Below are 24,970 nucleotides of genomic sequence, written 5' to 3' on the forward strand. Positions count from 1 at the left end.
CTTCCAGATCTCTTTATCTCTTCAACACATTCATTTACAATTAAGATCTTATCAATAATTTGTCTATCCTTAACGAAAAAACCCATTAAGACAGTGAGATCAAGCAAGGTAACAAAATCCTATTCTCTGAGAAAGCACCTTAGCAATGATTTGTAAAAACTATTGATCAAGTTGATTGTCATATAATATTTTGGGTGCAATGCATCATGTTTTTTATGGATTAAGGCAATGAATGTGGAATTAAGCCCCAGACTGATTACACGATCAATTAAATTAACTTAGCCAAATTAAATTAACAAGACTAAACTAAATTAATAAACATCACACAACTTAATTTGGTTAAGCGAGACACCTATTGGGTATATAATACCAACACGTAAGGTAGGTATTAACAAATATATAAATATAATATTTCACTAAACATATTAAATTAGCCATTTAGTCTGAAATGACTATTTGTATACCTATTTTAAACTCCATTTAAAATATCAAATCAAGTTTATCTAAAAAACTTAAAATTCATTTAAATTCTTTTTTTTTTGTTAGAACATTTAAATTCAATTTAGAATAATAAAAATTAACAACAGTTGGTCTAACCATAATAAAAATTCATAAAAGCTTATCTAACAAATACATAACCCAAAAGTAAAGCTTGGGTTGGAATCAATTTGGCTTTGCCCAATTTAAAATGTCACAAGGATCCTTCAACTTGGATTTTGATTAACAAAGCGTGTAAATTGCACAGCCCTTCCCCCTAGATTAGACAAGTCAATTTAATTAATGTAGCTTAAATAGTTATGTTAATGTAGTTTATGTTTAAGTAAAAACAGTTAGATTAATTATACCTATACATGGTGAAGGTAATTTATACATTGGTATATTTTAGATTAGTAGTTATTGGAGATTAAAAAAAGAAAACTTAGACATTAATAAAGGCTTGCCCTACTTTGTTAGTAAGCATATTCTAGATTAATTGTTGGTAAATATACAAATTCTATTTCTATTAATAGTGAACTAGATTTATTAAGGGAAAGCTAAATAATAGAAAGGGTCATTTATTAAAATACCCTTATAGTTTCATGGATTTACTAAAATCTACCCTATAGTTAGCATTTTACTAAAACACCACTTATAATTTGCAATGGATTTAACCAATCTTCCATTAGATGATGGTGGAAAATGACAATGTTGACCCTAATGCTCATTTAAATAAATTTAGTCAAAAGAAAATTAAAATTAAAATACCATTTTTGCCCTTAATAAGACACGGGCAACCGCTCTATTGGCTATATTTAGTCAATTTTGTTTTATGCACAAAAAAAGTGTTAAGGGTATTTTTGGAATAAAAATCATGGGCCTAATGGCAAAACAAACACTCCTTAATGAAAGGTTGATTAAGTAAATAAGTTATAAAAGATATGAGATGTTTTAGTAAAAATGAAAACTATAAAATAGGTTTAAGTAAATATGTAAAACTATAAGGTGTGTTCTAGTAATTGACCCTAATAGAAACACATAAGAGTAGATTTCACATTTGCGCCCCACAACGTCCCATAGCACATCTCCACCATTTATTGGGAACATCTCTTGATGATAGTACCAGAACCGATGATGTCATCATCGGAAGATGTTCCCAATAAATGATGGGGGATATGTTGTGGGACGTTGTGGGGCACCCCCTTGTGGGGTGTAGATGTGAACTCATAAGAGTATACAATTCTTTTATATTTTCAATTTTTAAAATAATTAATAATTATTCATATTTTATATACTACTTTTAATAATTTTTTTATAATACAAAAAAAACAATAAATAATTTCAGTTAGGTTTATTCATCAAACTGATGAAACCGACCAACCTGATCAACTCGATCCGAGTTGGTCAGTTTTCTACTATTTTTGTTGGCTTTGGTTCAAAAATTTGCCAATTTGACCAAGTTAGATCAGTTTCACTTTGACCATTTGTAAACAGACAAAATCGAACGACTTAACCATGGATACATATTAATATTTTATATTTTAAATATAATTTTTAATATGGAAAAGTGGGAAGTTTCCCACATTTCTTAGTCTAAAATGTTTTATATCATATATCTATTTTATAAATTTATTTTGTGTTTTAGGAAAATATTTTAAAGTTATTTTATAATTTTGTTAGAATTGTCATGAACCAGGACACACTAAAAGGACTTGCCAGAAATTGCTAAAGAAAAACCACAAGTCTTATGGGTCTCAGTCAGCTCATGTTGTAACTATGAGTTATGCTCCTCATCCATCATCAGATCAGACCATTACAATTTCTACAGATGAGTATGCGAAATTTACCCAGTATCAAGAGGAATTAAAGAACTCCTTTCAGTCCATCACTGCCCTTGCTGAGTCAGGTAAAACCAATACATGTCTTCTTTCTTCTTCCTCTCAGTGGGTCATTGATTCTGGTGCAACAGATCATATGACAGGTAATCCTAGTCTCTTTTCCACTTTCCAATCACACTTTTCCTTCTTCAGTCACCTTAGCAGATGGTTCTATTTCTTCTGTCTTTGGTTCTAGCACTATCAATCCCACACCAACACTTTCTTTGTCATCCGTATTGAGTTTACCAAAAATTTCTTTTAATTTGGTATCTGTTAGCAAACTCACTCGTACTCTTAACTGTTGTATCTCATTCTTTCTAGATCATTGTCTGTTTTAGGATCTTATGACGAAGAGGATTATTGGTAAAGGACGAGAATCAGGAGGTATATACATTTTGAATCTCATTGTCAGTTGGGGCATCCATCTTTACCTTTGTTAAAGAAGTTATCCCCTCAGTTTCATAATGTATCTTCTTTAGAATGAGTCTTGCCAGTTTGCAAAACATCATTGTCTATCGTCTGTTTCTCGAGTTAATAAATGGGCTAGTCATGCTTTTGAATTAGTACATTCAGATGTTTGGAGACTTTGTCCTATTATGTCTAAGATTGGATTTCGTTATTTTGTTACCTTTGTGGAAGATTTTTCTCGTATGACTTGGCTTTATTAAATGAAATCTCGTTCTGAGTTGCTTTCACATTTTAAAACCTTTTGTGCTGAAATAAAAACCCAGTTTGATGTGTCTGTACAAACATTGCGAAGTGATAATGCCAAAGAATATTTCTCTGATTCCTTCCAAACTTACATGGCTCAGAATGGAATTCTTCATCAATCATCTTGTGTTGATACTCCATCTCAAAATGGAGTGGCTGAGAGAAAAAAATAGACATCTTCTTGAAACTGCCATGGCTCTTTTATTTCAAACACATGTTCCTAAACAGTTTTGGATTGATGTTGTTTCTACAGCGTGTTTTTTGAACAATCGCATGCCTTCCACTGTTCTAAATGATTAGATCCCTTATAAGATCTTGTCCTAATAAATCTGTGTTTCCTGTTGAACCTCGTATCTTTGGATATTCTTGTTTTGTTCGTGATGTTCGTCCGCAGGTTTCCAAATTGGACCCCAAGTCATTAAAATGTGTCTTCCTGGGATACTCTCGTCTCCAAAAAGGGTACAGGTGTTTTTCTCCTCTCTTGAACAGGTATCTTGTGTCAGTTGATGTAACATTCCATGAACATCTTCCTTTCTTTACTGCTCCATCTACACCTGTGTGTCCACAAAAGGATGATGATCTACTAGTGTATCATGTCGCCCGTCCAGACTACCCCCACCACCACCTTCTCAACCAAAACTACCTATTACTCAAGTCTATTCTCGACAACCTAATCCTCCTGTGACAAGTCCGGCACCGGTCTCTTCTTCGTCATCGGATCCAATGCCCAGTGACATTGATCTACCTATTGCTCTTCGGAAAGGTAAACGTTAGTGTACTTATCCAATTTCCTCTTATGTTACCTATGACCGTTTGTCCTCTACTTCTTGTTCGTTTGTTGCCTCTCTTGATTCTGTAGGGATTCCCAAATCTATTCACCAGGCTTTATCCCATCCTGTGTGGCGTGATGCCATGCTTGAGGAAATGAATGCCTTGACTGAGAATGGTACTCGGGATCTAGTCGATTTACCTGCTGGTAAGAAAGCGGTTGGATGCAAGTGGGTCTTTGCAGTCAAATTTAATTCTGATGGATCAGTGGCTCGCCTAAAGGCTTGTTTGGTGGCCAAAGGCTATGCACAGACATATGGAGTGGACTATTCTAATACTTTCTCCCTTGTGGCAAAATTGACTTCAGTTCGACTATTTATTTCTCTGGCAGCTACATATGATTGGCCACTTTACCAACTTGATATTAAAAATGCTTTCCTGCATGGAGTTCTTCAATAGGAGGTTTATATGGAGCAACCACCTGGGTTTGTTGCACAGGGGGAGTCTGGGAAAGTTTGTCGTCTTCGAAAATCGTTGTATGGACTAAAACAGAGTCCTCAAGCTTGGTTTGGAAAATTCAGTCAGGTAGTAGAGAGGTTTGGGATGAGGAAGTGCAAATCTGACCATACTAATTTCTATAAGCAGTCCACATTTGGCATCATTCTACTTGTTGTATATGTAGACGATATTGTTATCACTGGGAGTGACACGAAGGGAATCTCATCTTTGAAATCTTTCTTGCAGAGCCAGTTCAATACTAAAGATTTGGGACACCTAAAATACTTCTTGGGGATTGAGGTGGCAAGGAGTAAAAGAGGCATTTTCTGTCTCAGAGGAATTATGTTTGGACCTGTTAACAGAAACTGGGAAACTGGGAGTCAAACCATGCAGTACTCCAATGCTTCCTAACCAGCAATTCACAAAAGATGAAGATGCTTTTGATGAAATCCAGTTTTTTATGAACAAACTAAACATATTGAGATAGCATGTCATTTCGTTCGTGAGAAGATTCAACAAAACTTGATCTCAACAGCATATGTGAAGACTGGAGAGCAGTTAGGAGATATCTTTACAAAAGCTCTTAATGGAGCTCGGATTTCTTATATTTGTAACAACCTGGGCATGATTGACATCTATGCTCCATCTTGAGGGGGAGTGTTACAAAATTATAGGCTGTAAATATGTAGTATTAGCCCAATTAGGAATAGCTTGATTATAGGAATTATTCTTTCTTTGATTTTCTTCCTATTTTAGTATCTACAAGGCTGTATGATTTTCTTCCTTTTTTGTATCTGCAAGGCTGTATGGTTTTCTTCCTATTTAGTATCTACAAGGTTGTATATATATGTACTATTTTCTCAATTGAAAGACATCAATTTCTTCCAATTCTTGCTCTATCACAGTATCAAAAATGACATGGAGTAAAAAAAATAAAAAGGAGAATTTCTTCACTGCCTTGTTTTAATATATATATATATATATATAGAGAGAGAGAGAGAGAGATTAATTATTTATTTATTTAACTATTTTTATTACGTAAGATATGTTTTTCCAGGACAATGATAAAATGTTTACATTTCTCAATTGAAAGACATCAATTTCTTCCAATTCTTGTTCTATCACAGTTTCAAAAATGACATGGAGTAAAAAAATAAAAAAAGAGAAAATTTCTTCACTGCCTTGTTTTAATATATATATATATATATATATATATAGAGAGAGAGAGAGAGAGAAAGAGATTAAATATTTATTTATTTAACTATGTTTATTACGTAAGATATGTTTTTCCGGGACAATGATATAATGTTTACATTTCCTTTTAATCCCTTCTATCATCATATTCGATATTGAATATTCCCTTGCACTGCATAGGGCCCTGCTAGTAAATGTAGTAAAAAATAAAGAAGACTACAAGTACTAGATACAAGATACAAATTTCTAAAACCTCCAAAATTATCCCAAAAAATAAACTACAAAAATTAACAAAACATAATTGTGTGCTTCATAGAAGGCCCTTGAAAAATCTAAATTGTTCCTTTCAAAGTACACTCATTAAGCTTAGACAAAACTCAAAGTAAAAATAGAGTATGAATCAAAAACAAAAAAAAAAATCAAATAAAAGAGCAAATAAACAGCATTTGAAATATAATAATGAAATACAATAGATAGGTCCTAGAAAAGTAGGCAGTTACTAAAGAGATGATTTAAAAGTAAGGAAGTCGATGGATTGGGTTAAGTGGTAAACCCCCCTTCACCTGACCTTAATGGACCAGGTATGGGTCAGTCTTAAAGGTCATGTAGCCAACCCCATATAGTTGATACAAGGCTTACATGATAATGATAGGATCCCTATTTACTAGACAGTTCATCTAGAGACATCTTAAAATCAAATAAAAACAAAAATAAGAAAATAAGAAAAAAAACTCTTGGATAATTGAAATAAGTATAAAAATAAACAGAATTATCCCATAGGGACAGAAATTCTATGCATGTAGAGCTGCTTTTCCTTCTACAATGGCTGAGATTAGCAAAATGTTTTGAGTTATTAAAGGGAGACTAAAAAAGGAGACTCCAGGTTGGCAGTGTTCTGAAAACCATAATTTTACTATAAATTGTAGAGAAGGTTGAATTTAATTGAATTGTGACTCATATAATATAGCATAAGAGTATTTTACTTTTTAGAAAAATGTCACAGATTAATGTATACATACATACACACACACTTTAAACTTGAACATATACAAAAATTATTTTACCCCATTTTTAATTCACATCTACCATATATGTACTTAATACAATAGAGCTTCCCCTTGTAGAATAGAGGTGTCAAATGATAGAATTAAGTTTAACTTCAAAGTCAATTAATCCACATATAAATATCTCTTTAAATTTGATAAGATAGAAAATAATCTCAAAAAGGTTTCCAAATAGGTCTTGAACAACCTATATAAATCTTATTCAAGAAGAACTCTAAAACAAATGCCCCTTGAAAAAATAAATAAACAAATGAAACAATAGGAGTGATGAATGTTGGTGTGAAAATTTTAAGAATCTGTAATGCAACATAATCCACTCAATCGAGTGATTGACTTCTTATCTTTTTGGGTAAGGCAGAGAACACCTTTTGATTTTGACTTGGAGAAATGAATGCATAGAACAAAAGAAAAGACTGAATACTTCTTAAAAAGAATTTTTCATTTGAATTTCTTTGACATATTTCAAGTGTATAAGAATGAGAAAGAAAAAAAAATACAATCAAGAAACTCCACAACAATAATTTCTCTCTTTCGTTTCATTTTGATACAAAGAAGATTTCCTTCTCACTCCTTTCTTCACAATAAGCTATAGTCAATCAGACAAAATTCTGATTGTAGAGAGAAAATCTTCTAGATTTTGTATACGAGAAGGGAACCATAGTCAGTCAGATTGACTATTTGACTGTAGACAATTTTTATCCCTTTGTTCTACATTTTCAATTGAAGGGAACCATAATGAGCCCTTGGGAATAAGACTATTAGATGGTTTAATCCCTAACCTATCATGATAGAGGGACCATAATCAACCAAGTAAAAGCACTTGGTCGTAGATGGTTTCTTTTCCTCTATTTCCTTTTCTTAGAAGTAAAACAAAAGAGAGAGGAAGAAGGATACACAGCAGAAGACACACATAGGAAGTATTTACAGAGAGGATTTACCTTTACCTACCTGTATTAGTGACATTTTTTTTCTTTTCCATGTCTTCTGCTGAGAACTTTTCTTTTCTTCTCTCTTTTTTGGCTTTTCTTAAGAAACCTAAGAGTGGTATGCTCTGAGACAATTTTTCCCAAAGAGGCCTCCAGTATCTCTCCAAGGAACATAAATAGGTGACACATGGCCTTCCCACTTAAAGAGAGGGAACTGTCATATGGGACACCCTATTTAGTTTTGATGATTTAGCCAGCACACTAGTCAACCCACTTATTTGGGTTATAAACTATTTTCAGTTGATTTAGGTTTGTTAAAATAAATTCCTTCAACAATGAAATAGAGAATTAGGTGTCAATCGAATTGATTGAATCACATGGTTCATATAGATAATAATGTCAGTGAAATGAATCTTGAGATTCAAATTGTAAACATAAGATTTTTTAATAAAATGATTCAAACATTCAAATCAAGTGGTAATCAAAAGATTTTAATGAGTTCCTCTCTCTAGCATAACAACAACTTTGTTGCACAAATTAAGAAATAGAAGGTAGAAAGAAAGTCAAGACACTGAAGTAAAGGAAAATTAAAAAAAAAAAAAAACAAGTCAATGAATAAATCTTTCCAAAATTTTTACTTTCTTGACCTGCTACTCTAGGTATTATATTGTATCGACCCTTTTCCCAATTAAATTGCATACTTCCATTATTAAATAAAAACAAAAAGGTGAAGGGTCCAAAACATGAGAATGAGTTACAATATACAAAGCAATGTATGGGGAAGATGAAAACATTTCATAATAATTATGTATGGGACTAATGATAACAGGCAAGGATTACAAGCCAATAAACAAAAAATAAAATAAGAAAAAGAGGATAAACCAACAAAAGTATAACATGTGCTTCAGAAATGGTAACAGTCCACTATGTCAATCTTAGTGGAGAGTTAAATGGGATTACCTGTTCAGATGTAGCCATTGAGCCATGGCATGTGAGCAACAGAACTCTGTTGGGGTCACCCAAAAGTGGATGAGCCTTAAGTTGATCCCGTAGACAACTAATATCTTCCCATCCTGTCATAAATACCAACACTGCACCAGGACGTTCCTTACGACATATATGGCACAAAACTGCCTCAATAAGATTAAATCCTATGCAATCAGGTGTCCAACATGACAAAGAATCCCGTGTCCTGGAGCTATAGTTCTCAAAGTTTGACTTGTTAAGAGCATCCTAGGAAGTATTAACAACATAAAATTAATAATAATAACTTCCTCACATAAAGTATACTCAAGAAGCAAAACCTCAACATTTAAAAGGAAATTGTAACAAAAGAAAGCAATCAATTTCTAGTAATTGTATAATTGCCAGAAAAGAAACAAAGTATCTTCAAGGTTCCGATATGACAAAGTACCCCATCCTTCCATCTGGATCAAGTTTCACTAAAGAGAGGGGCTTTTATTCTTTGAAGTTTAAACAACCCTCATTAAGCAGGGGACAGCAGCAGTTAAGAGCTTGGAGGAAGGTACACATCACTAGTAAGGTTAGAACTTCAACTACCTTCTTGAACATCTTGTCTGATGGACCAGGAAGATGTCAGTAAGCGGGTGGAACATCTAAGCACCTAGCCAAGCCTAGGGCAGGCAAGATTTTTTCAAAGTGGATTTTCCAAGCCCTCCTGAAGACTTTAGGAAGCTTGCCAATGCTTATTTGTACTTTCCTCCCTTCTCTTTCTTATGCAATTAATGACATTGCAAAAAGGAGAAAGTATCTCTTAAGGGAGTGAACCAGTCAGGTTCCAATCTTTATTAAGGGGGCACACCCCTAATTATGATACCAAATATTTTTTAATGAAAATAATTCAATCATTTTTTTATTATATGAAGAAATGTACAGTAAAATATTACAAGAAAGAATAGATTCTGCTGCACTATATGACCCACTTATTGCAAAACAACATATTCACCCAGAAATCCCACCTCAATCATGTTCCATCCTGTTTACCCCTTGCCTATCCAGTCCATCAGCCAAACTGTTTCCACATCTTGTCTTCCAATGAAAACTAGATTTTTATTCTGTTGACCCGACTTCCCTTAGGGTGTGTTTGGTTTGTCGAAGATTTTGGTGGTATAGGAAAATGGGAAGGGAAAGGGAAAATGGGAGGAAATTTTTCATGTTCCATTGTTTGGTTGCAAAGGGAAAATAGTGGGTAAATCAACTCTAGTAACAATTATTAATTAATTAATTAGTAATATTATTATTATTTTATATTTTATTATTAATAATTATTAATTATCAATAATTCAATGAAACAATTTCATAATTAATTAGCAATGATAATTTTCTAATTAATTATTATTAAAGAATTAATATTTTAAATTTTATTTTATTAAAATCTAAATTAATAATTGTATCCTTAATGCTAATTATTTAATATTTTATTATTTAATTACTATTTTTTTAATCAATAATTAGACTAATAATAAAATCCTTATTTATTTTTTCATTAATTACTTAATTAATTATTAACTATTATTTGTTAATTATGGATTAGTTAATAATACTTTGTTCTCATTTAGTATTTTATTATTAATTAAATATTAATTATTTAAAATCCATAATTGGTTAATTAAAGATTTTAGTTAAATAATGTTTTACATATTATTAGTTTATGTTATATTAATATTATATTTTATTAATACCAATAACTTAATTAATAATTTCAGTATTAATTATTCATAAATTATTACATTAATTTTCATTGATAAATTATTTCTTTAATTTATTTTAATTAAATTATTAATTATAAAATAATTATTTAGTTATTAATTAATTCGTAAATTAATTAATAATTAAATATCCTTAAATATTAATAATATTTTTATGATTTAGTATTTTAATGTTAATTATTAATTTGATATTAATTATTAATATTATTTAATATTTTAATTTTGATTATTTTACATTTATTAATAATATTTTATTTTATTAATACTTATGACTTAATTAATAATTTTAATATTTTATTCTGAAAAAATAATTAATTATTAAATTTGTTATTTATTAATAATTTCATTAATTATTTATTTTAAGTTATTTATTAATTGTTTTAATTAAATTATTTTATTAATGTGTTATGAAATAATTAAAATTTATTTATGGGTCATGGGTCTAGTATTAACTCTTAGAAATACTACAAAGTATTTTCTTTCGTTAAACAACTTTCCCCCTACATTCCCACTTGCTTCCCACCAAAATGGTGGGTGAGACTCCACATCCTAAGAATTGGGATCTATAATCCCATCTTTTTCCTATCCCATCACATGACATCCTACAAACCAAACATGGGGAGGAATATTCCAGAGCATTCCATATTTTCCCTTCCCATCCCACAAACCAAACGGAGCCTTAGCAAATACCCGGGTCGTGATTCCTAAACCAATCCACTACCACCTTAAAATTTTCCACCACCATATCCAATTTTAATCCTTGGAATAAAGTTCAGCTTGTGCTGACTTTCCATGTCCAATGGGTCCAATAAAGAGACTAGAGATAAATCATGGTGTCTAAACACTCCTATACCTGAACTTCCCAGGGTTCCCTGAACTGCATCCATCAAAGTTCAGCTAATGTTATGCCAAAATGGTGACTTCCAAGATATGCATACATTGAACCTTGCCATGGCAGAATTTCCATGATTTGCGTATTTCTTGCAATGTTTTTGATGCAGAAAAGCTAGAATTAACTATCACAAGATAGAAAAGAAGAATAGAGAGAGGAGAAAGGGTAGAAAAGAGAGAATGTAATCCCAAGGAATCACCTCAAGGGTCCTAGAAATCTTCAATGGCTCATGTGGCTCGAAATACTGTTCATCATAAGTACAAAAATGCCTCTGTCTTGTGCATCAAGAAACACATTAACTTACTACATACTAATGCAAATAAATTAAAAATTGAAAGATAAGCCCTACTAAACTAGAAAGAACAAGATGCTATTGCCCAGGCCTACATGGGATAGGTCAAAATGACAAAAAATGCCCCTGACCAGACCAGTCCAACTCCCAAGAGTCTTCCCCATGCCAAATCAGAACCTGTTTGTTGGCCTTCTCCTTATGAGACAAGTCTTATAATGCCTGGACTGATCCCCATCATCTCTCCCCAGCTTGAAACTATTCAATCCTATCGAGTTAAATGCATGATACTGCCCATAAAGATCTAGATTAAGACAATACAAGTGTTCAGCTGTAAACCATGTAGATTCTGAAAGAGGTTAATTCTTCCACTGTATGACAAACTTTTGGTAACCCCAACCTTCGGTAGAAATCAATTTTTCATCAACAAGTTATTCGAGCACATCAATAGATGGAACCAAAAGCAGCAATGGGGCTGTGGGACAATCACTATGGCCAGGATACGCACTAAGGTCATCAACAATAAAAATTGGACTAAATTATGAAAAATAAAATAAAAATTGGACTAATTCCCATGTCACTTGGCAGCTCTAGGACATATGCGTTAGAACTGATTTTCTTAGTGATCTTGAAGGGACCTGCATTCTTAGAGCGAAGCTTCTTATAAAAGCCTTTAGGAAGGCGTTCAGGTTGTATATGCACCATAAACATATCACCCCCTTGAAAATCAGATAGGTGCCTATGTAAATCAGCTTAGGCTTTGTTCACAGCATTGTTTGGAGCATCTGATTTTCATCCAAATTTAGTCTCAGAATTTTTTTTCTTCATGGCCAAAGTTAATAGGTAGCAAGAAGGTGAAGGTGGTTGGGAGCTGCATCCCGTTCACAATTTCTTGGAATATTTGAAGGAAGGGAACAGAAGAATTTTTTACAACAAAATCTGTAATTTGGACAGGATAGTATCTGTAGTTAGCAAATCAGTGGCTGATTGGGGTTTGGTATATCCAGAATTCAGTCAATGTGAAAGGGAGGACATGGGGGAAAACTTAGGGGAAGTGTTGCGTTTTCAAATATGTAATTTGGAAATTTTGTATTGAATTTGGGTATCTTGTTTTCTCTTGTTTGATGTAAGTGAGTGATGCCTTATCACCACCAATTTGTACTCTTTCTTTTTTTTTAATGAAATTTTTGTTTACTTGTCAAAAATAAAAAAAAAAAAAAAAAAAGAAACAAAGGATCTCTCATGTGGTGGGCAAAGCATTCAGGATCTATGCTAGTCCTGGCAGCTTGTGGCAAAGATAATAAATCAATGGGCCTCTTAGGTTGAACTCCAAAAACAACCTCAAAAGGACTTCTTCCAATTGACCTATTAACTTAATAATTGTAAGCAAATTCAGCTATAGGTAGGATTAGATCCCACTTGAAAGTATGATCACCAACTAGACAATAGGGGTGCTCACACTGAACCGTGGTCCTTTTTTTGTAACCGAACCGATACTACAGGTTTTTGGAAAACCAGTAACCAAAACCAATCGGTTAACCAGTTGACCGGTTCGGTTAATTGTCGGTTCGGTTCGTCGTTTTTCAATTTTTTATTTAATTTTTACAATATATTATAAAAACATATATAAATATATATATATATAAATTAGTATATTTTAAATAATAAATAATATATCATATATTATAAATATATATTTATATATAATGCATATTTATTAATTTATAATATATAAAAAATATTAATTATATTTAAAATATATATAATATACATAAATATATATAAAATATATAGAAATATATGTATACTGGTCGGTTCGGTTAACCGTCGGGTTTCTATATTGGTTAACCAAAACCGAACCGGTGCCTTCGGTTTTCTTAAAACACCGAACCGGTACCTTCGGTTTTCTTAAAACACCGAACCGACCAATTCGGTTAACCGATTTTTCGGTCCGGTTTTGGTTGGTTTGGTTTTTCAGTTTTTTTTCTCACCCCTACTAGACAATTAGCAAATCACTAAGGCTTCCATTAACTACCTTGGTATGGCCATTGGTCGAAGGAAGGAAAGAACATGAGAACTTCAACTTTGTATTGAGGAGCTTCCAAAGCGTCTTCCATAAGTAACTCATAAACTTCGCATCTCAATTAGAAACAATAATAACACACCATGCAAATGGACTACTTCCTTAAAGAATAAGTTTGCACGTGTAGGTATCCAGTGTTTTACTAAAACGAATAAAGTGGGCCATTTTAGAGAACCAAACTACCACAACATAAATCGATTCATAACCCCTTACCGTCTTGGGAAGACCTAGGACAAAATCCATAGAGAGGTCTTGCCAACACTCATGTGGAACCGGTAAAGGGGTTTACAACCTTGTATTCTTCTTTCTCCTTTATGCTAGTTGTCAAATTCCACACTGTTTGATCACACGATCAACATCAGCTAAAGGTTAGGCCAATAAAAGCAATCTTCAAGCATAGTTATGGTCTCACATCAACCAAAATGCCCAGCAAATCCATCTGCATGTAATTTCCATATAACATACTCTTTTTAGCCACTGAACTCTCACTTCCATATTCTGAGTTAACACAGTTCTTTTTGCAGCCAATTAATCACCAACTTTCAATACCCCTCAATAATCAACTTCTTAGTATTAAAAGAAATTGCTTTTTGGATTCCTACCACAGCTGCCAATACCTCAACTAGAAGAGAACCTCCATTCCCGGCTGGTCCCAGATAAAGAGCCACCACTCTATCACCCTTCTCTCTTAATATTCTAGAAGCACCTGGATTACCCAAGCAACTCCCTTCAAAGTTTAATTTGATGAAACTTCTCCCAGAAAGGGTCCAATCGGCTGTATTATATGGATTAACAGGTGCAGATTCAGCCACCCATTTCCATTTTCCAATTGAACATGACCTAATCAACTAAAAAATGAAGAAAAAAGATCTATCATCCTCACCCAATGAGCCACCTTGATCATGATGATGTCAATGATATCAGCTTTGCTTCTTTCGTTCTCAACAAATATTCTAAAATTCCTTTCCTCCCATAGCACCCAACAAATGGCAGCCCTAGTACATCTCCAAATTATCCTACTCTTTTTTGTCAAGTTGAAAGGGGAAGAGGCAAATAATCCTTGCTTAACATCCAAGGAGTCCACCTGCACCCAAACAAGGAAGAAAGCCAATCCCAAATGCATGATGCATAAAGACAGGAAATTAATAAGTGGTGGCATGATTTACTGTTAGTTTTACATAGTACACACCAATTTGGAGAGGCACATATTTGGTCTCCTTTGAAGCATGTCATAGGTATTAAATTTCCCCAAAAAAGCTTCCCAACAGAAGGCCCCAACTCTCAGAGAGATATAATGGCACCAAATCTCTTTAACCAAGGACAAAACAACAATGGGAGAGGGATGAGATAAGGCTGTGGAAAATGAAGGGCAACTAAAAGAACCAGTAGGGGAGAGAGTCCAAATTCTATGATCTTGGCTCAACGAATCCACAAAAACCCTAGAAAGGAGGTTGATAAGTTCAATTACCCCATTCAAATCACCTTCCCTAACCCACCTTCTAAGGTTCCAGAGTCATAGGCATTCAGCTTCAGGAGCCACCTCTTACTGTGCCCAATGAAAAACTACTGCTAGGGCCAAGGTCGATATACAAGAGGAGGAGGAAAAGGAATACCATCATTACAAGGAGGAGGTACAAGGATGAGAATAAGAAGACAAAAGGGAGTTTGGTCTTCACATACATTCTCCTCCTAAAGAAAAAGATAGAAAGACTTCAAAAAGGTAACATCCTTAGAAACATATCTCCTTCCAGAGAGAGGATCAAAACATTTGTAGCCTTTCTAGAGTATAGAATAAAACCTCATCACAGCTTTTCATCAAGTAAAGCCACGTATACCTACTATAGTCATCAATGAAGAGTGTCGACAAGATATGATTTGCGGCAAATTAAGAAAGATATGATTTGCTGCAAATTTAGAAAGATTTGATTTGATTGGTTACAGATTTGATTTGATTGATTACAGATTTGAATAAATTTAGGAAAGATTAGATTTGAATAAAATTAGGAAAGTCATATCCTAGGATTAAGGGAAGATTTAATCAATCCCTAATTGAGAGAGATTCTAGGAGAAATTGAGAGAGATCCTGGGAGTTTGTCTCTCCTATCTTCTTCTCTCCCTCTTCATTTCTTCTTCTATTCCTCTTTATTTTTCCACATGGTATCAAAACTTTAGGGTCCGATCATGAATTTTAAGGCCGCCATGGTTGGCTCTGGTTCAGCCTCTTCGGATGCTACCAGTGGTGTGACATCTTTGGAGGGAGATATTCAGTCAGCGGCCATCTCCCTCTCTGAGATTTCTCTTCAAATTACCATTCACAAATTGAATGGAAAGAATTATCATGAGTGGTCTCAGTCCGTGCGGTTGGTGATCGAAGGCAAAGGGAAACTCGACTATTTGAATGGCAAAGTAAAACTGCCAGCCACTGATGATCCAAAGTACAGGCAATGGCGTTCTGAAAATTCTATGGTTACCGCTTGGCTGATCAACTCTATGGATCCTATGGTTGGAAAACCATTCATGTTCCTGCCAACTGCTCGTGATGTGTGGGAAGCTGTTAGGGAAACTTATTCAGATCTAGACAATCATTCACAACTGCTTGAACTAAATACCGAATGTGGAAGATGCAGCCAAGTAAGCGTGAAGTAACTGCTTATTATAATGAGATGATGGTTGTTTGGCAGGAGCTGGATTTATTTGAAGAAGAAGAATGGGAAAGTCTGAGTGACAGTGCTCGATACAAAAAGAAGATAGAAAGAGGCCAGGTCTTTATCTTCTTGGCTGGTTTGAATAAAGAACTCGATGAGGTTCGGGGACGTATCTTGGGGCAAAAGCCCTTGCCTACTATAAGAGAAGTTTTTTCAGAAGTGTGTAGAGAAGAAGCACGGCGGCAAGTGATGTTGAAGAATGTTAATGAAACAAAAACTGAGAATGAAGGGTCCGCTCTTGTGGCACGAGGTGCAGACGTAGACAAAGATAAACGAGGAGGAAAGCAAAGGACTTGGTGTGATCATTGTAAAAAGCCATGGCATACTCGGGAAACTTGTTGGAAGCTGCACGGGAAACCAGCAGGTTGGAAGAAAAAATCAGACAGTGACAACAAGTCAGGGGGAGATGTCCGCGCGCTTCAAGTAAGCAATTCGGATCTAGGGCAGCAATCATCCTCAGGGTCTCTTCCTTTCACAAAGGAACAAATAGAGCACTTATATAAAAAGTTTCAATCTAATACTTAAGAAACTCTAACCCATCCTGCTCTTTAGCCCAGTCAGGTAATTTTTTCACTGTAGCCATTGCTTGTACCAAATCTAATGGCTCCTGGATATTAGATTCAGGTGCCACTGATCATATGGCTGGCACTTCACAATTCTTCTCTTCATATACACCCTGTGCAGGGAATCAAAAGGTTAAAATTGTAGATGGTGCCTTTGCTACTATTGCTGGGAAAGGAACTGTGTCTATTTCTCCTTCTCTAAACCTAAAGATGTTCTACATGTTCCTAACCTATCATACAATCTCTTATATGTCAGCAAACTAACCCTTGATCATAATTGTCGGGTTAATTTTTGGTATTCTTGTTGTGAATTTTAGGATTTAACCTCGGGGAAGATGATTGGGGGTGTTAAACTGGATGGTGGCCTCTACCTCTTTAATAAAGGATCAACCTTTGGAAGGCAAGACCGACAAACTTGTTTCAACTCTATCTCTATTTCTAGTGACAGTGAAGTTTTGTTATGGCATTATCGGTTAGGACATCCTAGCTTTCAATATTTAAAGCATTTATTTCCCAAGTCACTCATGAATAAAAATCATTCGTATTTTAAGTGTGAATCTTGTGAATTAGCAAAACATCATCGTGTTGTTTTTCCGTCCCAACCATATAAAAAATCAAAACCATTTACCATGATTCACAGTGACGTTTGGGGTCCTTCTAAAGTAACAACTCTTTTTGGAAAGCGTTGGCTCATTACTTTTATTGATGATCATACTAGGGTCACTTGGGTTTTCCTTTTAAAAGAGAAATCAGATGCTGAAACTGTGTTTAAAACTTTCTATAACATGGTTCAAACACAATTTCAGACTCAGATTAAAATTTTTCAAAGTGAATGTTTGAATATGTCCATAATGATGTTCCTCACAACCAGTCACCGAAAGAAAGTAAGGCAGAAAATACAAAATCAGTGGAAACAAATGAAATAAATATTGAAAATGAACAACCTTCGGCGATGCCATCTCAAAATAAAAAAGCTGAAACAACAAAGATGCGTACGAAACAGTATAAAGGACTTGTATATTGAAGGGAACATCTAGCACTAAAAAGGAGAGGCACTATTCCGCAGCATCAACAAGAATCTGATCTGAGGGTGGATCATGAAATTCATGATAATTCTCCAAAAATACCTGAAAATATTCCTCCAGGTAATTCTAATTCTTCCAGTCAGCTTGATCTTCCCATTGCTCTTAGGAAAGGTGTTAGGTCTTGTGTAAAACATCCTCTGTCAAATTTTGTATCTTACAAAAATATTTCACCTTCATATTGTGCCTTTATTTCACAAGTGTCTAGTGTTTCCAATCCTAACAGTATCCAGGAGGCTCTAAATGTTCCTGAGTGGAAAGAAGTTGTTTTTGAGGAGATGAGAGCTTTGGAAAAGAATGCTACATGGGAGAAAGTGGATCTACTGGATGGAAAGACAGTTGTTGGTTGTAAATGGTTGTTCACTCTGAAGTACAACTCAATGAATCCTTGGAGAGATATAAGGCTCGCCTAGTAGCTAAAGGCTTTACTCAGACTTATGGAGTAGTCTACTCTGAGACCTTTTCTCCAGTGGCGAAACTATATACAGTTCGAGTACTCTTATCTATTGTAGCTAACCTTGACTGGCCACTGAATCAGTTGAATGTGAAGAATGCCTTTTTGAATGGAGACTTGGAAGAAGAAGTATATATGGAGCCTCCACCTAGTTTCACTGAGAAGTTTGGAACTAAGGTATGCATGCTAAAAAAGTCTCTATATGGACTTAAACAGTATCCCAGAGCTTGGTTTGAAAGATTCACAATGTTCGTTAAAAGTCAAGGATATAGTCAAGGACAATCTGATCATACTCTTTTCACAAAAAGATCCACTGAAGACAAGGTATCGGTTCTGCTTGTCTATGTTGATGACATAATCTTGACTGGAGATGATATTGAAGAGATGAGCAGACTAAAGCAGAGCTTAGCCAAGGAATTCGAGATTAAAGACTTAGGCCAGCTAAGGTACTTTCTTGGAATGGAAGTGGCTAGATCAAAGAAGGGCATTGTGGTTTCGCAACGAAAATATATTCTAGACCTCTTGAAATATTTATACATACCCCTATAAGAAATAGCATATGGACCCCAAACATCAGTATGTACCAATGTTTTAAAGCGCGGAGGCATGACGCGAGGCGTTCCACTACCTAGAGGCGTGAGGCGTAGTTCAGAACGCAAGAGGCGTAAGCCTCCTTAAGAGGACGGGGGTTAGGATGAGGATGAAGAGGAAAGGGGGATCTCATTTTTTCTTTATTTTTAATAAAAATCTTTTGTATTAAGAAGAATAAAGATGCATAACATTAGTTGAATGGGGGACCTTCCAGTATCAAAGAGGAAGATGATAGACCTAATTTATGGTCTATAAAATGCCCAGAAAAAACCGAAGTCATGTGGTTCATTAAGTCACACGTGACCGCTCTTTCAACCCTAACATCTTTGGTTTACCCTGGATCGAGGGTGTTTGAACCTAACCATTCCTCATGGCGTTTTGAATCTCCCCACTATTTAAATTAACTTTAACTTCTCTATGCATTACTAGTTGCCTTGATACATGTGCAACTGCCCAAGCATATGACTTCAATGAGGTGCTTCGAAACGCCCTAGTTGCCCAAATGTTTCCCTTTCCCAAGAGAACTTAAATGCATCTCTTATGGTTTGCTCAACTCTTTGTCTTCTAGATTCAAAAAAAAAAAAATGACATTGTCCTTCTATATAACCTCTCCTTCCATGTCATGGTCATTTACACCCCAATGACATCATCTTCTCCCTCTCTCCCTTCTGCTACTGATCTTCAATGGAGGAAGCAATCCACACCTTGTACATCATGCCATTTGAATGAAGTCCAATCAACAGAGGAATCAACCCTGGCTTGGTACCTATCACCTAAACCATAGCAGCTCATAGATCAATCCCACCTTTGGAAACAACTCCTTCGATTACAGATGAAAAGCCACACCCATGATTCCCAAAACAAGCAACCTGACTAGGTTTGTGGCTGCTTTTGAACCACATGCAATTTCACCATTCAAGTCTGAACCAAATCAGGTCAACCCAAACCGGGTTGGGCCAAGCCAGCTGATTAGGTTTGGGTTTAGTTGAGCAGCTTGGGAACCAAGTTGGGCCATCATTCAAATCGTAGTAACCAAAATTGAATCAAACACTGAACCATTTGACCAAATTCAAGCTAAGGTTCAGGTTAATATATGGGTATTTTGTGTTGGATCGAACTGGAACAGGCCTTAAATTGATTGATTGAACCAGTCCAAACCAAAAGGGTCATCTAACCACTTGACTATGTTCAAATTAATTCAGTTTGGGTATGGCCAAATTTCTCAATTATCCAGGGTTCTAAATTGAACTAGACCAATTGGGCCATCAAAACATCTAACTGGATTCAAGTTAATTTGGATTGGGTATGGGTGCATTGTGTTGACCCAAATTGGGTCAAACAATTGGACCATGTGACCAAGTTCAAGTTAAAGCTTATATTGTAATCTGGTGTTTATGCACCATACTGTGCCAACCCAACCCGGTCCAAATGAGAAATTGGTTAGGCAATTCACACTTGTATTAACGATTAACCCAATAGGTAGCCACAACCCAACAAATCCAGTCCATTAAATTGATCAAATGCAGAATTTAACACATTTCCAACCCGATAAGTAAATGGACAATTTGGGAGTTATAAAATGGGTGGGTTGGGTGGGTACAACAGGCTGGGCATGAAATTTCCACCCCTAATAGCATCCCCCAATTAATTAGATGATCCTTCTTTGAACATCCTAGGTCCCAAGGAAAATCCATTGTTAGTTTCTCTAACCTCTTCACCACCAACACTAGGATTATTTGAACACCAAGTTGTCACAAGTGTTCTCTTCGTCGTGCCATGAAGTGCCATCCATCGTGCCTACAGCCACCACTCCAGTGTCCAAGTGTGTGTCATGGATGGGCTATGCATGTACTTTTGTATGGGGGGATTGCCAATGGCATTCTTGTAATTACTTAGCATGATTTTTCACCTTTCGATGTATCTTTATGTCACTCCCCCAAAAGCTTAACGTACTCTTTGAGGGGAGGTAGGCAGTCGAGTGAATCAAGAGCATGTAAAGGTTAAGCATGAGATCCCCTCGACACTGAACTGTGTGCTTATGCTTGGCATCCATTAATGCAATACAATTTGCCTTTTGTCTAATTCGTGTGCCATCTTTGTTGCCTTTTCTTGTGTTGTTGTTTGCTGCTTAGGCTTACTCGTCGTGTTCGAGTGCCACACAGGGCCCCAACGACTAGCCCCGTGACAGTTGGTATCAGAGCAGGTGCTCCTACACGCACATTGGACCCTATCAACCGCCCCTAATTCAACACAATGAAGAGTAATCGCAACATTGCCGATGACATACTACACGGGCCACACCAAGCCCATGGCACCAATGAGGCTCTACTCGACGAACCCAACAGGACACAAGCACCGAAGAGCCGCACAACTAAAGCTAGCAAGCGTGATAAATGGGTCGACCAGCTAGCTAGCATGGCATGCGCATCCTATGTTGCAAGGCAACAGTAGGTGAGACTCGAGATCAGGTCGACGAACTCCATCTCAACATGGAGACTATAGAGAATGTTGTGGTGGAGTTGGAGAGCCGCTTCAACGGAGCCCTCCGAGACGTCCACAACACCTTGCAGCAGTCACAAACCAGCTCTTCCCAAAGCAGCCTTCAAGGCATGATGGACAGCTTCCAAGTGCAATTGGATGAGATGAGGGCTGAGTTGACAATCATGAAAAGAGCTATGGCCAATTCCACCGGCTCTTCATCTGTTCCATCCACCCATATCAATGTGCGCCAACCAACTCCAAACCCCGGTCCTCGTGATGCTCGTGATGCTCGAGAGCTTGAAAACTTCTTGTGGCAACTTGATCAATACTTCTCCGCGACTGACATCCATGATGACCAAACTCAAGTATGTACAGCCATCATGTATTTAAATGATATTGCAATGTTATGGTGGCGTAGATGTTGCCAAGACAATGAACATGGCACTTGGACCCTCAACACCTGGGCCAATTTCAAGAGAGAGATCAAGCGACAGTTCTTCCCCGAAAATGTTGAGTACTTGGCACGAAGAAAGTTGAAGAACTTGAAGCATCAAGACTCATTGCATGACTATGTCCAAGAGTTCTCAGCCCTGACCCTTGAGATCTCTGACATGTCTAACAAAGACCTTTTGTTCAACTTCATGGATGGTCTCAAACCATGGGCGGAGCTCGAACTACAACGGCGTGGGGTGAAGGACTTAGCAACAGCCATGGCGGTGGCCGAGCAACTAGTTGATCTAAGGAAGTCAGAAGAGGAAGACCACCAACCACATAGCCCACGTACCAATAGCTTGAGTGGGGGAGATTAGAAATCAACCTCTACACAGGAGAAACCAGTGCCCACTAACAAGCCCCACAATTACCAACAAGAGAAGAAGTCACAAGGAGCCCAAAGCTATCAGGGCCACCGGTTCACTAGGAAACCAACTGCTCCTCCTACGCATTGTTACCTTTGCAATGGAAATCATTGGACGAGTGATGGTCCAACATGGAAGAAACTCAATACCCTCATCGCCAAACTCAACGACAGTGAAGAGAGTGATGAGGAGAAACCCACAACGGCGTCAAGAGTAGGTGCCCTCTAACTCATCAATGCCATGGTTAAGAAAGAGGCCACATCCAAGCAGCTCACCAAAGCCCACAAGGAGCTGAAATATGAAGACATCACCCTCGGCGGGAGGCCGACCCAAGTCTTGGTGGACATTGGGTCCACCCACAACTTCGTCCCGCTTGCGGAGGCAAAGTGACTCGGCTTGACCACCACCAAACAGACAGGGTGGATCTTGGATGTCAACACAGAGGCCAAAGCAGTAGAAGGCATGGCTCGTGGAGTAGAGCTCCAAGTTGGGTCATGGAAAAGACCCATCAATCTATCTGTAGTACCTTGGATGATTTTCAGGTTGTCTTGGGAATGGAGTTTCTCGCACATGCGGAAGCAGCTCTCATGCCACACATAAACAGTCTGCTCATCTTGGACAAGTGTTCTCCTTGCATGGTTCCAGTGACAACAACCTTGAAGGTACATGGGAAGCAACTGGGATGGGTTGGGAAGTCATCACCAGGAAGAAGTCTCCCCCAAAGTCGTTCCAACATCAGTACCAACAACGACATCAGCAGCAGCAACAGCACCAGCATTAGCATCAACAACAGCACCAATGTCAGTGCCACGAGCCGACAAAACAGAAGACTCCTGGAAGACCCAAGGCCGTCTCCAACCACAACCAGTTCCACTATGACAATCAACAGGGAGAGTGAGTACCACCAAATCCACTTAGGTACCCTATCCGCCACCACATTGATCAAGCCAACCCTCATAGGAGCCTTGTGAGGAGCAACCCTTGGGGGAAAAATCATCAAGGGGAACAATACCTAAAAAATCAAAACCTTCATTTTGAGCTAGCCCTGGCCACAAACTTTCTACCACCAAAGCAGAACATCCAAAATCCTACCTTGAAGCAGCCAGGCAAGGACTTAACGTAGGAACTAGCCAAAGGTTTTCCCACCATCAAGAACACCCTAAAGACATCCACCCAACCTCATGCCCGGGCCTTGGAAGAGACCAAGTTCGTGGAGCAACTGAAGAACCCTCCTTCATCAACAGCAGATCTGAGCCTCAAGCAGAAGCCAGTCTTCGTCCTCGAAGACTGAATTGAGTGGGGGAGACTGTCACAAGTGCCATCCATCATGCCTACAGCTGCCACTCCAGTGTCCAAGTGTGTGTCATGGGTGGGCTATGCATGTACTTTTGTATGGGAGGATTGCCAATGCCAATCTTGTAATTACTTAGTATGATTTTTCATCCTTTGATGTATCTTTATGTCACTCCCCCAAAAGCTTAACGTACTCTTTGAGGGGAGGTAGGTAGTTAAGTGAATCAAGAGCATGTAAAGGTTAAGCATTAGATCCCCTTGACACTGAACTGGGTGTTTATGCTTGCCATCCATTAATGTAATACAATTTGCCTTTTGTCTAATTCGTGTGCCATCTTTGTTGCCTTTTCTTGTGTTGTTGCTTAGGCTTACTCGTCGCATTCGAGTGCCCCACGGGGCCCCAACGACTAGCCCCGTGACAAAGTGGTAGTAAATGGGCAAGTCAACTAATGTTGCTTTTATCAACATAACCCTCCACCCCCCCCATGGGATGTAATTTTTCTTCCAAGTTAACAATTTCTTAGTGAACCTATCCAAAATTGGATTCAAAAAGTTAATAGACCTAGGATTTCTCCTTAGTGGAAACCCAAGATACTTAATAGACCACTCCCCTTTCATGCACCTTAACACCTCAACATACCATTCTAACACCGAGTCCTCAATATTAATCCCCACAACACTACTCTTCTCAAGGCTGCTCTCAAGTTCAAAACGCTTTCAAAGAACTTAATCAAAGACTGAAGATTTTTGGTTCCTTCCTCCTTGTATCCTCACAATAAATTATGACGACATCAGAAAAATATATACATGTTTGAATAGACAATATTGTTTTCATCTTTTTAACTTTTTGTCATTATAAATTAGTGGTTTCTTTCACTTTCCACTATGAATGTGCCTTGTTTATCAACAAGCTTTGTGCCCAAGTCAGTCCCCTATCCTTTTTTTAACAATATGCATATTATATTAGCTTCTTCATGAGACAGGTGAAAAGGCCCCTGTATGATAGATTTACACCATAACAATCATTAAAATTATAGAGACATCCAAAGTTCTAATAACTATTAGAGACTTTGAAATAAAGCAGCAAAACGGTACCTCAACAAGTGCAGTAATCTGGTTTTTTCTCTTCCTTGGCACTAGCTGCCTTTGTGTTTTCCATAGTTTCTCCTGACCATAATCATCAATTTGGTTGAATGAGGTGAACTTGTATCCAGTCATTTCCAATACATCCTCCAGAAAGTGTGCTCTTACTGGGTATGTAAAGCCCTGGTGAGAAAACAGATACCAACTTTCAAGCTAAACATGCTGAACATGTTACATGAATCAACCTCATTTTGAATGAAAAGTGTTAAAAACCAATACAAGGTTATTAAGTTGGCCGAAAAAGAGTGGCACTGAACATTCAGAAAACAATTAGGTGAATTTCATGGTTAGGT

General features: G+C 36.7%; 1 protein-coding gene across 3 annotated transcripts in view; it reads right to left on the reverse strand.

Annotated features, from left to right (window-relative positions):
- Positions 1–24,970, reverse strand: part of ABO6 (DEA(D/H)-box RNA helicase family protein) — a 116,910-nt gene that overhangs the window by 58,276 nt on the left and 33,664 nt on the right. For all 3 annotated transcript variants that reach the window (XM_088955476.1, XM_088955477.1, XM_088955478.1), the window contains exons 9-10: positions 24,630–24,800; positions 8,476–8,748 (exon numbers count right to left, since the gene is read on the reverse strand). In XM_088955476.1, the coding sequence (XP_088811602.1) occupies positions 8,476–8,748; positions 24,630–24,800 (444 nt within the window). The remainder of the gene's footprint in view (positions 1–8,475; positions 8,749–24,629; positions 24,801–24,970) is intronic.

The sequence above is a fragment of the Nelumbo lutea genome, chromosome 7 (assembly GCF_056320005.1).
Source record: "Nelumbo lutea isolate HS-2025 chromosome 7, American lotus-T2T, whole genome shotgun sequence".
Classification (NCBI taxonomy): domain Eukaryota; kingdom Viridiplantae; phylum Streptophyta; class Magnoliopsida; order Proteales; family Nelumbonaceae; genus Nelumbo; species Nelumbo lutea.